Below are 15,289 nucleotides of genomic sequence, written 5' to 3'. Positions count from 1 at the left end.
CTTCGACTGGTCTATCGCCGCAGTGAGAGTATTCGTAGCTCCTGAACACACTGATTCCTAGATTCCCATCTAACGATGACACGGCCTCTGAGTGAAATTATTTTCCTCTGAACCAGGTGAGGTTAATGTAAAAAAATATTAACGTCGGGTACCTATTAATAATGGATTGTAAAATTGGCAAAACTCTAATTATGTAAATTTAAAAAAAAATAACTGGGTGAAATAAATTAATTATGCATATCATAATTAATAATAATGCATATCAATAAAACGGATTGAATAAAATAAATTGTGCACAACATAATGAAAAGCCATGGATTTTTATTATTTGTATAATAAACAAAAACTATAGCCTACATATATCCCCTGTAAATATACATAACGATAATAATTTTTGCTTTGAGTCTTTCGTGATTATTTTTCGAAATTTGATAAAATTAATTTAACCAAAATAAAATTTTGTAATTGTACATTTGTTTGACCAACAATTCTTTTTCGGACTAAGAGATAACGAGATACTAATAAATAATATGTTTTTCCACATAATATATTTACTTCAATAATAAGTTTTACGATCGCAAGAACTTCCTTTTTTTTAGTAATAAGGAGTTCAGAGTTAATCGAAGTTCAAAAAACTATTAAATATGGATTATGTTCTCTCGCCTGTCATTTCTGAAAATGCGGTGTCGGTTGTGTCTTTCTTTTGGAATGCTCGAATTCACAAATATCGTTGAGCCCTGTGACATTGGTTAATGTCACTGTCAAGCTAAAAAAATTCCAATTTCTTATAATTTTTAAGTAAAAACTCGTTTTTTAATCGGATAAACGTGCATTTATTATTTTAAATTGCATTTTACAATCATTTTCATCAAACCAGTTGTGTTTCCGTTAATTTTCAACATATAAAAGCGAAAAGAATTGTATTTTCTTCATACAAGCAATCCATCCTTGAATATGGCTTCATTCCAGTACTTGGTTATTCTAGTTCTTACTCTACCTTTGGTGTTTGCTAGCGGTAAGTTAATTATTATATATTTTTGTTTGATCTGGCACAGCTTCCTCTGTGGTCAAAGTGTCTGAAATCCCGGCGTGGGCAATGATCTAGCACGGCGGCCTCTGTGGTCAAAGTGTCTGAAATCCCGGCGTGGGCAATGATCTAGCACGGCGGCCTCTGTGGTCAAATTGTCTGAAATCCCGGCGTGGGCAATGATCTAGCACGGCGGCCTCTGTGGTCAAAGTGTCTGAAATCCCGGCGTGGGCAATGATCTAGCACGGCGGCCTCTGTGGTCAAATTGTCTGAAATCCCGGCGTGGGCAATGATCTAGCACGGCGGCTTCTGTGGTCAAAGTGTCTGAAATCCCGGCGTGGGCAATGATCTAGCACGGCGGCCTCTGTGGTCAAGGTGTCTCAAATCTGTAATTTCAAGAATATATTTTTATTTAATTTTTATTTTTTGTCATTGTTCTTTAAATTATGTATATCCCGTTAAACTACAACTAAGCAGTTTGTCAACAGGATGTACGTACACGTTCAATTACAATGTAAATATGAATACATAATATTATTAATAATTATAAATATAAATAATATTATTTTTTATTTATAATTTTAATAATATTATATAAATACTTAAGATGTGTTTTTTTTATATTATATTTTTGGCACATATAATCTAAAATAACACTTTACATGCTAATAAATAACAACTATTGATTGATAGTGATGACTGAATCTATGTTGGAATTTACAATTTTTTACGTAATTTGTCAACATGTTAAACATTTTGGGCGCGTTATATACTAGGTTTTGCGGTGCGTATTTATTGCTATATTTTGAAACACACATGCTTTCATTCGTTGTGAACCTTGTGTTCATGTTCCAATTTCTTTTTTATATTCAGAGTCAGATATATGCTGAATCAATATTTCGTACCATAGTAAGGCCTGCACAGTGCATAGGCAAGATATTTAAGTTTCAATAATAAAATTTTACGTCTCTGTGACAAACTAGTAATTTAACCATAGAAAATTATATTGATCGTAGTTGATTTAAATTGGTTTTGCAAGAATATCCCAAACTGGTTATGCCAAATCTTTGATTCTGCGAGTAATGATTTTTAAAATATCTGCAGAACCGAAAAACTTCAAGTTACATCATCTACCCACTATCGCTCTAACAAATATTGTGTATTTTAGTGTCCAATTTAAAATGGCAATCAAAATGTACTCCCAAATAAACATATTCATTTACAATTTCAATTTTATCGTATTTGCAGGGCTGCAAAATGCTTTGATAAATAAATGTAAGGTTGCGAGATATTATTTCAGGTTAAAAACTGAAGCGTGTAAAGCATTAATTTTTGTTGTTTTACAATTAATTCAATAAATATAGTTATAGCATATTAGCAGCACGTTCTAAATACTCTCAGTTTTGTTCTGGTGAATGACCACTTTTGAGAATTGAAACGTTACTTGAAATGGCATGTTTGGTGACCCGATCTGAATAGCTAGGAACTTCCTCGCCTTTCTCGTACTCATGTACTTTCCCTCCCAACTAACTTCAGCCTCACATCATACCTAAATTGCGAATGACATAGTCCCACTGGCTCCAAATGAATTGAAACCATTCGGTCTGTTGCAAAAAATTACTTATTAGGTTTTAAACACAAATCGAAAAATTAACTTCTTTTACTTGTTTCGATAAAAATAACAAGTTGATTTTACGTCGCTGACTCATAAAAAATGATAAGGTTGTTTTTTTTACTATACATACCACCCACGTAAAGAATTGTAATAATGAAAAAAAAATTATTCCTAATGCAATACAAACAAATAAGTTTTTTATTTTTATTTTTTTATTTTATTTATAAAGTTAAAAGAAATTTACGTTTCACTTTATTAACTTAAATATAAAACATTAAATAAGTAGTTTTCTAATATTGTTCTAATAACTTAAGATTAAAAAGTTTTTTTTTAAATACATCTATACTCTCCGTTTTAAGTTTATCTGGAAGGAGATTGTATATTTGTACACCCTCGTGGCCAATGCCTCTTTTGCCACTTTCAGTCCTTACAGCATGTGTGTACAATTTGTTATGCTGCCTAGTATAATGTCCGTGTACTTGTGACGTTTGTTTGAATGTTGTGTTTGTGTGTATAAGTCCATTTTGGATTTTGTAGATTAGGAGGCATATGTTGTATTCGTACAATTTTCTTATTTTCAAAAGTTTCATTTCCTGATACAGTTTTTTTGTGGGAGTGTCCGGGTTATAATTGAAGAGTTTTTTTAATAACTTTTATACATATAAGCAAAAAATACAAATTTATAAAAAACTACCAAGGAAACAAATTGAAGGGCAAGGCTCTTTCAAGAATCTATCTAATTTTCGTCTTGAATCTCTCCCCACTCACTCTAAATACGACCACATCCGTGAGATTTTTTAAAGAGTAATATCATATCTACTTCTCCCCACCATTGGAAGGTTGGTCCAACAGGCAGGAAAAACAAATTATGATAACGCTGTTTTAGATAGTCATTAGGAACATAGATGAAATAACACATTCGTTCCAAAATAGCTGAATTATCTGTACAGCCTCTCAGCAGTCTAAAAAGTGTGTAGCGGCATACCCCTCTCGGGAGTGGAATCCAAGCATGCACAGAAGAAAGTTCATTAGATAGGCCACGGGTAGTACCTACGCTTCCACATGTGAAGAAATCTTTTTCTGAACCCTCTCCAGCATGAGGGAGAATCCCACCTCCTGAGTATTTCAAATAGCTGAGCATACTCCGGACTAAGGAGAAGTTCTATATTCTTAGAGTATCTTAGGGTATCCCAATAGACCCTGATGATTTGGATAATAAATACTAACATTTTAAAGCAGACTGGCATACCTACCCTTCGATGCATGCAAGTCAGATATTTTTACAGGTTTTAAAAATATATTATGTTTCTCTTTAGAAAACTCAATAAATTAATCGTTTTCTCAGAGAACAGTCACAATTTAACTTTATAATCTCGTTATTATAGGTTTGATATATATTTTTTTAAATGTCAGTAAGGTATTAAGCTCAATATACGATTCGATTTTGTTTACATAATATTATACGGTTCTTATTCCTGACAGCAAAAGTTAACTTGTTAGAGTATAAACAATAAATTACTATATTATACGTGTCAAAAACGGTCCCGCTGGCTCCAGACGTGAGAGCGCCGGGCGGTTGAAACCCTGTTCTGTATTCATATCAAATGACTAAACGCTAACTATTAGAATAAGGATGATATATGAATGTACTTTAATAACGACATATTAATCTACAACCGTACAGGTATTATCTGTATAGTTCTCAATGTCAGTTATGAGGTTTTATTTTTATTTTTTTTAATTTTTCTGATGATTTCTGAATTATTTAGATGGAATTGTAAAAATAGATGGTGAAGAAGGTGTTAAATCGCTTGAACATGGTCCAGAGTTAACTGAGGCAGACTTTGAGAACGAAAAAGTGGCAGGAGGAGTCTCTACGACCGTGGAAAGGTTCCCATACCAAGTATCAATCCGGGTCGCCAACATAACGATATGCGGAGGATTCATCTTATCCAAAAGCTGGGTTATGACGTCTGCGCATTGCGTTGATGGGTATGTAACATCTTCCACAATTAAAACTTATTATTAGGTACCTACGCAGGGTTATTTTGTAATGAATCATTCTCTGCTTTATAACTAATTAATGCCTGAAACATAAATATTAAATTTTATAAATTGTATCAGTGCATGCTTAAATTCCTAACTCCTAAAATGCTAAATAACAATAATTTGCTTCCAGAGCATCAGTAGAACTTATTGCAGTTCGTGCTGGTAGTACTGCCCTTACTACCGGAGGCACAGTCCTTAAAGTCCTCCAGTACGTTGTTCACTCCCGCTACAATGCTTCCAAGGGCAACGACTATGATTTTGCCCTGGTCGAAGTCAACGGAACCTTCACGTTCAGTTCAACCGTGAAAGCCATTGCAATCCCCACGCAGAACAATAAACTTCCGCTGTTGGGAAGCATTATCGTCGCGGGATGGGGCCTCACTTCGGTAAACTTAATCATATTTCCTGATTTATCTTATACTATACTGATATACCTACATACAATATAAAAACTGTCTAATATAAAGTATTTTGTAGATACAAGAAACTCGCCAACGTTGGGCTCTGGCGTGTTTTTATCAACTGGAATGTAAATTTGTCATTTTCCATTATATATTGTAAGACAAAACGCCGTAAAATATTTAAGCAACGTTTATCAGTTATTATTGTTAAACTAGCACAATACCGTTGAAAACACGGGATGTAAAATAAATAGAACACATCCCCACAAAAAATGTGTGTTTGTGACTATTACATTAGCTATCGTCAGAACGGCGGCATAAATTCATTATGCATACAAATGATTTTTTAAAGTTAGATTGTTTTATTTTGTCGGTGTTTTATAGGAAAATAATCCAGCGTCCCTGGAACTAAGAGCTGTGAGCATCAAGCTCATCCCTCAGAAGCTGTGCCGTCTTCTGTACACCGGTACCGCAACCATCACTTCCAGGATGTTCTGCGCAGGCAAACTGATCCTGGGGGGTAGAGGCAGCTGTCAGGTATAAACATCTATATTTATTACGTTACGTATGTACGCACACAACTTCATTAACATGCTGAAAGATTTTTACTCACTGAACGTTTTGACAAACGCTTAATTGTTCGCGCACATAGTGCAGGATGACGAGAAATACAAACACAAAATTTACACTGCGAGACAGACAAGGTTGTCGAAAAAAAAAATTAAATACGGACTGCGATAATATTATGATACAAAAATGTCTAGCAGAACATATTTTAATCCCAAAAATATGATAACGATATCATAACCAAGAATGATAAATGAACAATGAACATGTTTGCATGCATATTTATTATTATTATGTTACCTATTTCGGAAGCTTCTTTGCAGAACTTTCGTTTGCATAAAAAAGCATTATCAGCCGTAATAGAGTCATTATTTATATGGAAAAAAAACTATGCGTTATAATCTATTTATTTACTTACAGGGTGATGTCGGAGGAGCCGCTGTCCACAACAATTTGGCGATCGGGTTGGTCTCGTTCGGAGTTACTTGTGGAAGTCCCATTTTCCCATCTGTATTTTCCAATATTGGCAGCGTCAGTGCATGGGTTAGCGGAGTCGTAGGAATATAAAAAAAAATTGCCATGATCAATTAAACTAACCCTTTACACGCCACTGGAAAAGAAAGAACACATCTGTTTTAATATTTTATGTATATAGATTATAAGGATACTGCTTTTGTACATTTTTTTACATTTTTATTGATAATTATGTCGCTACTGACACGTACGCTTACGCTAAATAAATGTTTTTAATACATATTTGAAACGCCTTGTTTTTCATTTAAAACTGAAAATTGCAAATACAGATAATCAAATACACTAGGTATTGATGTAAACTGTTTCATGATATCATGGGCCTCAGCACGGGTAAACAACCCAGTGAGGCCAACATTACTAAATTGAAATATGAAATATTGTAAAAAAAATGTATCAACAATAAAAAATAAAAAAAAATATCGGTTCGTGTTTTATATTGTAAATAATACAACAGATATTTTGCTTCTGATAATACTGCATAAATTACGATTAATTTTCGTCATGTAGGATTTAAGTCTTTCGAATGAAATTATATCGCAAATGTATAAAAATCGTCAAAATTCAATAATAAAAATTTCCTACACCAATATCTGAGGTGCTGTTTAATGTAATGGATTATCTTCTAACTTTAAATTAGAGGTTCTTAAATTTTTTTCTGAATTTTATCCTTTTAATCATTTTTTATGCGTTTAGGCGTGTTCTGCATTTTTTAACAACCTTTATCATCTTTTACACTTCACAGTGTTTTCCATTTTTTTGTGTGTTTTATTATATTATAAGCCTTTTATCATGGTTTTACAATATTTAAGTGTTGAGCGTTGTTAAACGATAGGAGTTCTTACTGTATTTTACTTTATCGATTTTGTAACTCTTCGCCGTTGCTATTTTTTACGTTTTTTACCGCATTTTAACTATGTTAGCGGAATTTACCATTTTTACGCATTAATTTGTTTCTATAGGCGCTTACTCACATTTTATTGATTAAATAAAACCTTTCTAAATTTTTTGAGAATTTGCTATATATATCAGAAGAATTGTTCGATTCGACTAATTATTGTTCGATTGGGGAAAGATTTTTTCAATAGGACATTAAAAGTGCAAAAAATCCAAATTGAGAATTGGACAAAAATAACCGATTGGACAAACAATTATCTAATAGGACAATAGAAATGGGTAAAATTAAAAGCGTCTAAATGGAAAGAAATGTCCGATTGGACAAATTATTGTCGGATCGGACAAATAATTGTCCGATACGACAAAGAATTGTCCGGTTAGACATTAAAATGCTACAAATCCAATGAAAAGATATTTCAAATAATGCTTTATATTAAATGCAATAATATCATACTTCACGTTTGATATACAGCAAAGTCTGATAAATGGCATAAAACATAGTAAACTTTTTGGTGGGAAGTGGAAGACGGAGAATCTAGTCAAAGGTCTATAAGCTTGAAAATATGATAAATCATAAAAACTGGGAAGTACGGTAAAACATGTTGATAAAAGGTCCAACATAGTAAAACACGGAAAAAATGCTAACATAGGATAAAAGATGGTAAAACAGAGAAATGTATGGTGGAAGACGGTGACATGTGGCGAAAAATAGAAATGTATGGTGGAAAACGGTTAAATATGGTAAAACCTTGAAAATCTGATAAAATTATAGTTAAAAAGGCTTCGTCCGTAATTAAAAAACCGTAGAAAGTAGTCAAATACATAACGGAAGACGTAAAACATCATACAACGTGATAAATTATTAAAAAACAGTAAAATTTGGAAAACATCATTTAACACGAGTCAAATATACAGTGGAAGATGGTAAAACATCATATAACATGATTAAACCTCGAAAAAAATAGTGTAAAACATTTTTAAAAACCGTAAAACTTCATCAAATAATATGATAAAACCATGAAAAACATATCTAAAAACAGTTGAACGTAGTCAAAAGTATGGCGGAACACGCTAAAACATCATACACCATAATAAATAATTAAATTCACAGTAAATTATGGTCAAATAACACTAAAAACCATAAAACGTCGTCAAATATATGGCGAAATACGGTAAATAATCGTACAACATGATAAAAACATAGTAAATTATGAAAAAACATGATGAAATACCTTTACCCATGGTAAAAGCGCAAAAAACATCGAAAAGCAATAGACGACATGAAGAAATATGCGTATAAGACTGCCTAGACTGTCTTTTGATTGCCAAACATTGTCTTCTCATCACAAATTACTATGCCTTACGACTTTTTTCATATTTTAATGTTGGGCTTAGGCGAAAGGCAACTCCACGGCTCATAACAAGTGAGGTAGCATGAGCGCTCAACCCCGCCCTCTCCTGGACCGCGTATCTTCTGCTTTTTCGACGATCGGCAAATCTCCGTCTTTTACAGCTCTCTCCAAGACCTGTGACAAGTTCAGCATATCGGATCGAACTGGTGTAGCAATCTCTTTGGTCGTCTTGTGATTTTAACATAATTACGAAAAATAACACGAATAAAGTAATATAAAAATAGACTCATGAAAACAAAGACTTGGGTAGTAGGTGAATTCTTTTTTGATAGTCGAAAACCGAAGACTTTCGTTTATATAAAAAAAACACAAACATTATAAAAGCACTGTGGTCGAAGAACACGCATCTACCGTTGATGGTAGAACCAGGCTCTCATTTCTTGACGCATGTTACCCCTAAGTCAGGCACTGCCGTTAACATAATCAATGCAAGGACACGTACCTACCGTTGATCGTAGAACCAGGCTCTCATTTTTTGATGCCCTAAGTCAGCTTTGCCGTAAATATAACCAAGGCAATAATATAATGTTTTGTTTGACAAAACATTTTAATTGACAGTCCACTCCCCCTTGGTTTCCTGAAGGCCCCGTGAGGGAAGAAGATCTTGTCTTTACGCCCTGAAGGCCCCACGAGGGAAGATGGAGTTTTAAAATTGTCCAATTTCCGTCCCACAAGTATCTAGGGAAATAGAAGGTCTACTCCAGCAGAACCCCGAGTGATGGAGTAAGGTCTAAATACTCCGAGATGCGACCCTGTTTCTCGGAGGCACCGTTTGTGACACTGTTCCCCAGGTCATTCAGACTGGGCACGGTATCTCACACCTTAGCTTGTATAGACACACTTTATAAAAAAAATTTGCTCTGTAATTATTACCACGATTTCTGAAGGCATTCAAACCATACTGAAGTATATACCTTCAGTAATAGACTTTTCTTTATAAATTTAATAGTGAATATAAAAAAACTTAAAATGAAATTGAGTCCATCTTTATAACTGCAAATAAAATTACTGTATGATTTTCCTCAAAAGAAAGAAAAGTAAAGCTTTTTTTACATAATACTCCTTAATAAATATTCCTTAATAAAAATAATATTTGGATTCGTTTTGTGCAAAACCACCTCAAGGGCTGGTGTCGCGAAGCTGCGACTCCACTATATTTTTAGAGGTGGTGCAGAGCAAAGCCCTATGCCACACGCCCAAAGGACCAGTCCCAAACTACACCGAATGCTAGGTTATGGGACGATTTTATGCATCCGACAAACCCGATGGACAGTGCAATAGTCAAAAAGGTATAAATCTGGGCTTCTGGAGCACAAGATAAGCCCAGATTGGAATGCAGGAAAGACGGACTCACCCGTTGATGATTATCACACGTCTCCAGGAGTTTTGGTTGATTTCACTTCACAATATATGTATAATCGCCCTGTCTGATATTAGTTATCACTACGAATTCTACGCAACTGACTCCACTTGTCCGATTTTACATGTGTCGCAAAAATAATTTTATTATGGTGACATTTTGGGATGGGTAAAAGGGTAGGTAGGACATTTGCAGGATTTTGTATTGACATTACACTTGTCCATTAAGCCTGTGGATGCATACCTAACAATCCCCTATATATTGGGCGAACAAGGGCCTTATATTATTTTAGATGATTAAATTGTAAATAACACAAATCATTCAAATAAAATTTACTTGGGCACGGCGGGATTTGAACCCGCGACCTCCGGATTCAGAGTTGAGAGCCTTACTTCTTCACCATAGAGGCCGTCAAATTAATGATTATTATAATCAAATAAAAACATAGTTTTATCACCCCCTATTATTGCCTTTATTAGGCATAATAGTTTTTTTCTAATGTGTTTTCTTTTTGATTTATTTCATTTATACTTGTTTGCTCACATGTTGCAGTTCCGTTAAATGAATTATTTTACACCATGTAATGTTTTCGTGTGTCTTCAAAATTTTAATAAAATAGTGTGTAAATGAAAATTGTGACTTATTTTGTTGTTGGAACTTGTCGCACATAAAACTTACCACAGATTATAATGTGTTCGAAAACTACTATTACACAGCTTACGAGATTAGCTCGAATGACGCGATGATAAGCGCTATGTAATACGAAAAATAGATAAAATGTTAAGGAGTGACATGACACTTGAAATTTTGCAAAAAAATTTATCAGGAAATTTATTCTTATCAAATTGAATTTAGTAATAACCTGTTTTTTGTAAATTATAAAATTAATATTTTTGAATAAACAGAAGAAAAACTTAAAATTTATCAAGATATTATGGTTTAAGATTTTCACGGCCAAAAGTATTTTTGTTATTTGTTTTTGGGGTGTTATGCCGTGTTGCGCTAACTCCTTCTTTAGCCAACGTTTCGGACAGCATTGCAGTGTCCATCATCAGGGCAGATGTGTTATTTGAGGTTGTGGTGAAATGTGAACTTGTGTATGAGGTTGTGATACCGTGTTGCCAGCTCCAACCCTCTGAGCTAACATTAACGTATCATTTTTTATTTAAAGTGGTTTTCTTCGTTTAGCTCTGGTGTAGCCGTCAATTACCGGACACCAAGAACTATTGAGCTTAGCTCCATCGTCTCTATTAATGTTTACGGGATTTTTATGGATTTAAAGGGCCTCCGTAATCAGATTACGAAGTTAATAATTAATAATAGTTAATGATTAATAAATTATTTTTTAATTTTCCCTAAAAAAATACTGTTTTAGAAACTAGATAACATTATTTTTCCGGTGTACATATTTAAAATAAACATAACTTTTGTAAATAATACATTTTTCAAACCGAACGTGATTAATGTTGTCAAAAACGCTAGCCACATTTTTACTCAATTTTTTTATTACAGTCGTAGAAAAATTGGGAGAATTCGATAATTAGAAAACTCATTCGTTTTGTTTGGGGAATTTGTAATAAAACTGTAACTCCTCTTTTATCTCACTCATGTAATAAAAAAATAAGAAATAATTTTTAAAATAACACCGAAACTACTGACGCAAAATATGAATTATTCATTTCGGCTATTTTTAGGATTTTATTAATGGCATTCAGTATAAATATTTGAAGCAAACAAGAAATAATAATTATTTCTCTTTCTAATGTATAATAAATTACATATTTCAGCATGATAGAAAAACGATAAAAATACCTCTATAAAATATTGACATCCTGTCATATATGATCCTAAAACGCTGGAGGTGTTAAAAACATATATTCATATTGATCAACAAACGCAGATATCAAGTTAAATCAATAAATAGCTATTTAAAAACGATTAAAATCATAAGAGACTTTCTAGCAAAATTTACAACGCTAACTCACGGAGTGGTCGGCTGCGTTCATGTCACATGTTGCGTTGCGTAGACTCGCACGTGTCACTACTGCAGTTTACAAAATATTTAAAAAAATCATGTTTTTCGATATCTTGCTATATATTTAAATTGGGATTTATTGATTTCATACCTGACCCGAGTAGGATTGAACTTAATGTAAACCGACAAAACGGAGGCAAGTATGACGTCACGCGTACCCCATCAGATTTTTTATCTTGGCTTTAATTGTTTAATTATTTTAACTCTGACATCGACATTTGTAAAAAAATACTGCCATTTAAGTTCGATGGTGAACATTCATATTTTTATTACTGGAGTTCCTTACTGCACTTAGTAAATGAGATATTATTCTCTTTTTTTGCCAGGTGTACGAGATGTTCGTGGCGGGCTACCAGTTCCAGGTGCTGTCCCCGATCTTCACGTGCCACTGGGGGCTGCAGAACAAGAAGTCGCGGCCGGTGTGGCGCGAGCGGCAAAACAGCATGAACCGGCGCCAGTTCGACGTGTTCAAGCGGGAGGTGTTCGCGCGCTACCACAAAGACCCATTGCGCATGCTACAGCCCAAGAAGGCCAAGACGCAGAAGGGGTGAAAAAACGCCCTCGCCGACTGCTCGGTAAGGGTATTCGGATGGAATCTCTTCAGGTGGAGCTGTGACAGCAAATAAACAAGACTAAAGTGACCAAAGCCGTATTCTAATTAAAACAGCAACATAAATAAACAAAAATCAGTGACATGAAAAGAAACACTTAAGTGGCAAGCCTTTCGGGACAATATTTGCGTAATCAAATTCATGCAGTTTCCATCTTATTAGATTCTTATGCACCGGTTCAGTGTTGGTATAGTTGAGTCACTTTTTACCATACCTACCTACGCCGTGGTAACAAGTCATGTTTTTCACTTTTCCGACCTTAAGCGCCTAGTAATATTTAAACCGCGATTGTGAGGGGGAACACTTATTTTTCGTATAAAAATTTTGATTGATTAAAATACATTTTGACTTTTTTTCACTTTATGATCTAAAATTATCGTTAAAATAGAATTACAACAACAAAAAAAATATTTCGAAATTAGAAAAAATATTGCTCTTTGTGACTACAGTCCCCCGACAGTTTATTATCTTAATTTCAGGCCATATTTAAAAATAACATTCTTGGAACATGATTTGTCCCTCAAACATTTACTTTCTCCCACTTTTTTTCTGGAGTTAGATCTTAATCCTTTCTCATAAATAAAAAAAAGAAAAAATATATTTTTACTAATTAAAAAATAACAACCAAAATGTCACAAAACCTAAGGAAATAATTCATATATTCACAAGTTAAATTTTTGATTACTTTATCTAGTCCCTTTGCAAAATCGAAAATAATTGAGGATGAAAATATCACGTGCCCACTCCATGGTGACAGAATATGAACTGACGTAAAACAAAATACCTGCCAGAAAAGCGGCCAGCACCATATTAAAAATGTCTGTTTTTTATTTTTATTTCTTTGAAATTTTGGTGAATCAATGAAGAAAAAAGTACTTACTTAAAATAATAAAATTTGTAGAAAAATAATGGCATTTGGGGGTTGCTATAGTAAATTGTCAGGGTACTGTATATATTTAGAGATTATCAGTTCTAATATAATAACAAACTGTTTAATATTAAATTATTTTTATATCGTTTTCCAATGTTTCTCTACCGCTTCTCTTTCCCTCCTCCAATTACCTTTGCCACACAACTTTCCCCAAACGGGACGCCATAGTTCCCCGGGCTTCGAGCAGTTGAAACTATCGTTCATTATCACTTTCTCATCACTTCCCAACCTTCATCTTCCGCTTCTCTTTCTCCTTCCTACATTTTTCTGTCTCAAAACATTCCCATAACTAGGAAATATTGTTTCTCAAAAAACATAAATAACACGTTGTGAGAATTATACCCATCTACGTAACGTATTTATGCAGACTTTCTGAAAAGTTCAAATAAATGTACGGGCAGAGAATACGGAATTTATTTAGTGTGAATGTTATTACAAATTCCCACCTCTTGTATTATTGTCACAACTTCGGTAGTCTGGCCTTAGTGACAGAATCTAAATGACAAAACTTAACGGCAAAAACTTGAGTGACATCCTCTGGTGACATCTGATTCGTTTCCGGTGATTCGGGTCAAATGAACTGTCATCAAGTTTTGAGTGTTTCTAGTCGGACTCGTTGTTGGTCAAACTTTGATGGAAGTAGTTGCGGTGTTCTTGATTCGGTAACTATCCAAAAACAAGTGTCAAATTTTGATAAAAAGTGGTAAATGTAAAAATGTTATGTATACTATTTTGATAATCATCGCTTAGAAATTTTTCATTCTATGTATTCATCCATCTAATTATTTCCACGCATTCAAATTATTTTTACGAATCATTCCTTAGATCGATATTGTTTCAGTTATTTTGTTTAATGCTCACAAGTTGTAATAAATTCGATTTTTTAATATTATATAAAGTAAATTGTGTAGGTCTACCATGCCATGTAAATTAAACCTTTTTTACATGTCGCTTTGGATGTGCACTTGGCAAGAGGAATACAAAGCATTATTTTCTGCTTGAAAATATTCATAAACTTTCAGTGATGATATAAAATTTTTACTAATTTAAAAGTTGCTTTTTCAAGTGAATAATTAGAAGTCTTTAAATACTTCCCGCAATAAACTACCAATGTTTTGTAATATTTTGAGAAAAAAAAAGGTGTCTGCATGTATATATTAATTTTTGTAGCATCAGAGAGGTTAAAAAATTATTTTATCATTATAATATATTCCCCACATCTGTAATATATCAGTTGTTCTGACGTACCTTACTAACTCACTACTGAATAAAATGTATAAACATAGAACGAAGATAAAGCTTAAGTTGATTATAACAATACCGTATCCTATGCCTATTTTGTGTTTAGATGTAGCATTTATAACATAAAATCATTGAGATATTTATACCTCGATGCCTAAAACAGATAAGATAATATGTAGGTAGTTTTGCAAAAAAACATGTTATATTAATTTAACAAAGAATCGGGGAAGATTTTTCAGTAATTTCGATTCGTATCTGAGAGATATGAAGCAATATTTGAAGCAATTTTTTAAAAATTAATAAATATACAAATAAAATAAATAAATAAAATACACGATATTAATATTTCACAGTTTTATCATCACACCGCACAATATTTTATGTTCCATCTCAATCTAAAGTTATAATTATAATTTTTCAATTACTTTACATACAATTGTAAGTTCGCCACATCTAATGCTTATTCTAATGTTTTATTATAACTGTTAATGTGATACAATAAGTGTTTGTAGATAAGACCCATAACTGTTGTGAAAAAAATGTCAGTGAAATACTAATTTTTAAGCTGTTTTTGGAAAGGTATTGATTTTATTCATCATATCAGTAATATT

At 33.2% G+C, this 15,289-nt stretch overlaps 2 protein-coding genes across 3 annotated transcripts in view; both read left to right on the top strand.

The window, feature by feature from the left end:
* Nucleotides 1–14,957, top strand: part of LOC149423575 (helicase POLQ-like) — a 256,916-nt gene extending 241,959 nt beyond the window's left edge. Inside the window, exon 16 of the mRNA XM_089631648.1 lies at nt 12,221–14,957. Within this exon, the coding sequence (XP_089487774.1) occupies nt 12,221–12,445 (225 nt within the window). The 3' untranslated portion in view covers nt 12,446–14,957. The remainder of the gene's footprint in view (nt 1–12,220) is intronic.
* LOC149423576 (trypsin-7-like) lies at nt 946–6,422 on the top strand. Of its 2 annotated transcripts, none has more exons than XM_089631650.1 (5): nt 946–1,015; nt 4,412–4,634; nt 4,822–5,077; nt 5,477–5,629; nt 6,080–6,422. In XM_089631650.1, exons 1-5 carry the CDS (start codon nt 955–957, stop codon nt 6,224–6,226), a joined length of 840 nt encoding a protein of 279 aa, XP_089487776.1. In that variant the 5' UTR covers nt 946–954; the 3' UTR covers nt 6,227–6,422. The 2 variants fall into 2 exon arrangements, with proteins under 2 accessions (XP_089487776.1, XP_089487777.1); XM_089631651.1 differs by having other exon boundaries at nt 950–1,015; nt 4,430–4,634.
* Nucleotides 14,958–15,289: the final 332 nt, after the last annotated feature.

Source organism: Hesperophylax consimilis, chromosome 5 (genome assembly GCF_061612785.1).
Source record: "Hesperophylax consimilis isolate HC1 chromosome 5, BYU_Hcon_1.0, whole genome shotgun sequence".
In the NCBI taxonomy this organism is placed as follows: domain Eukaryota; kingdom Metazoa; phylum Arthropoda; class Insecta; order Trichoptera; family Limnephilidae; genus Hesperophylax; species Hesperophylax consimilis.
Note: the sequence above shows the minus strand (reverse complement) of the source record. Positions and strands in the feature narration are given on the sequence as shown.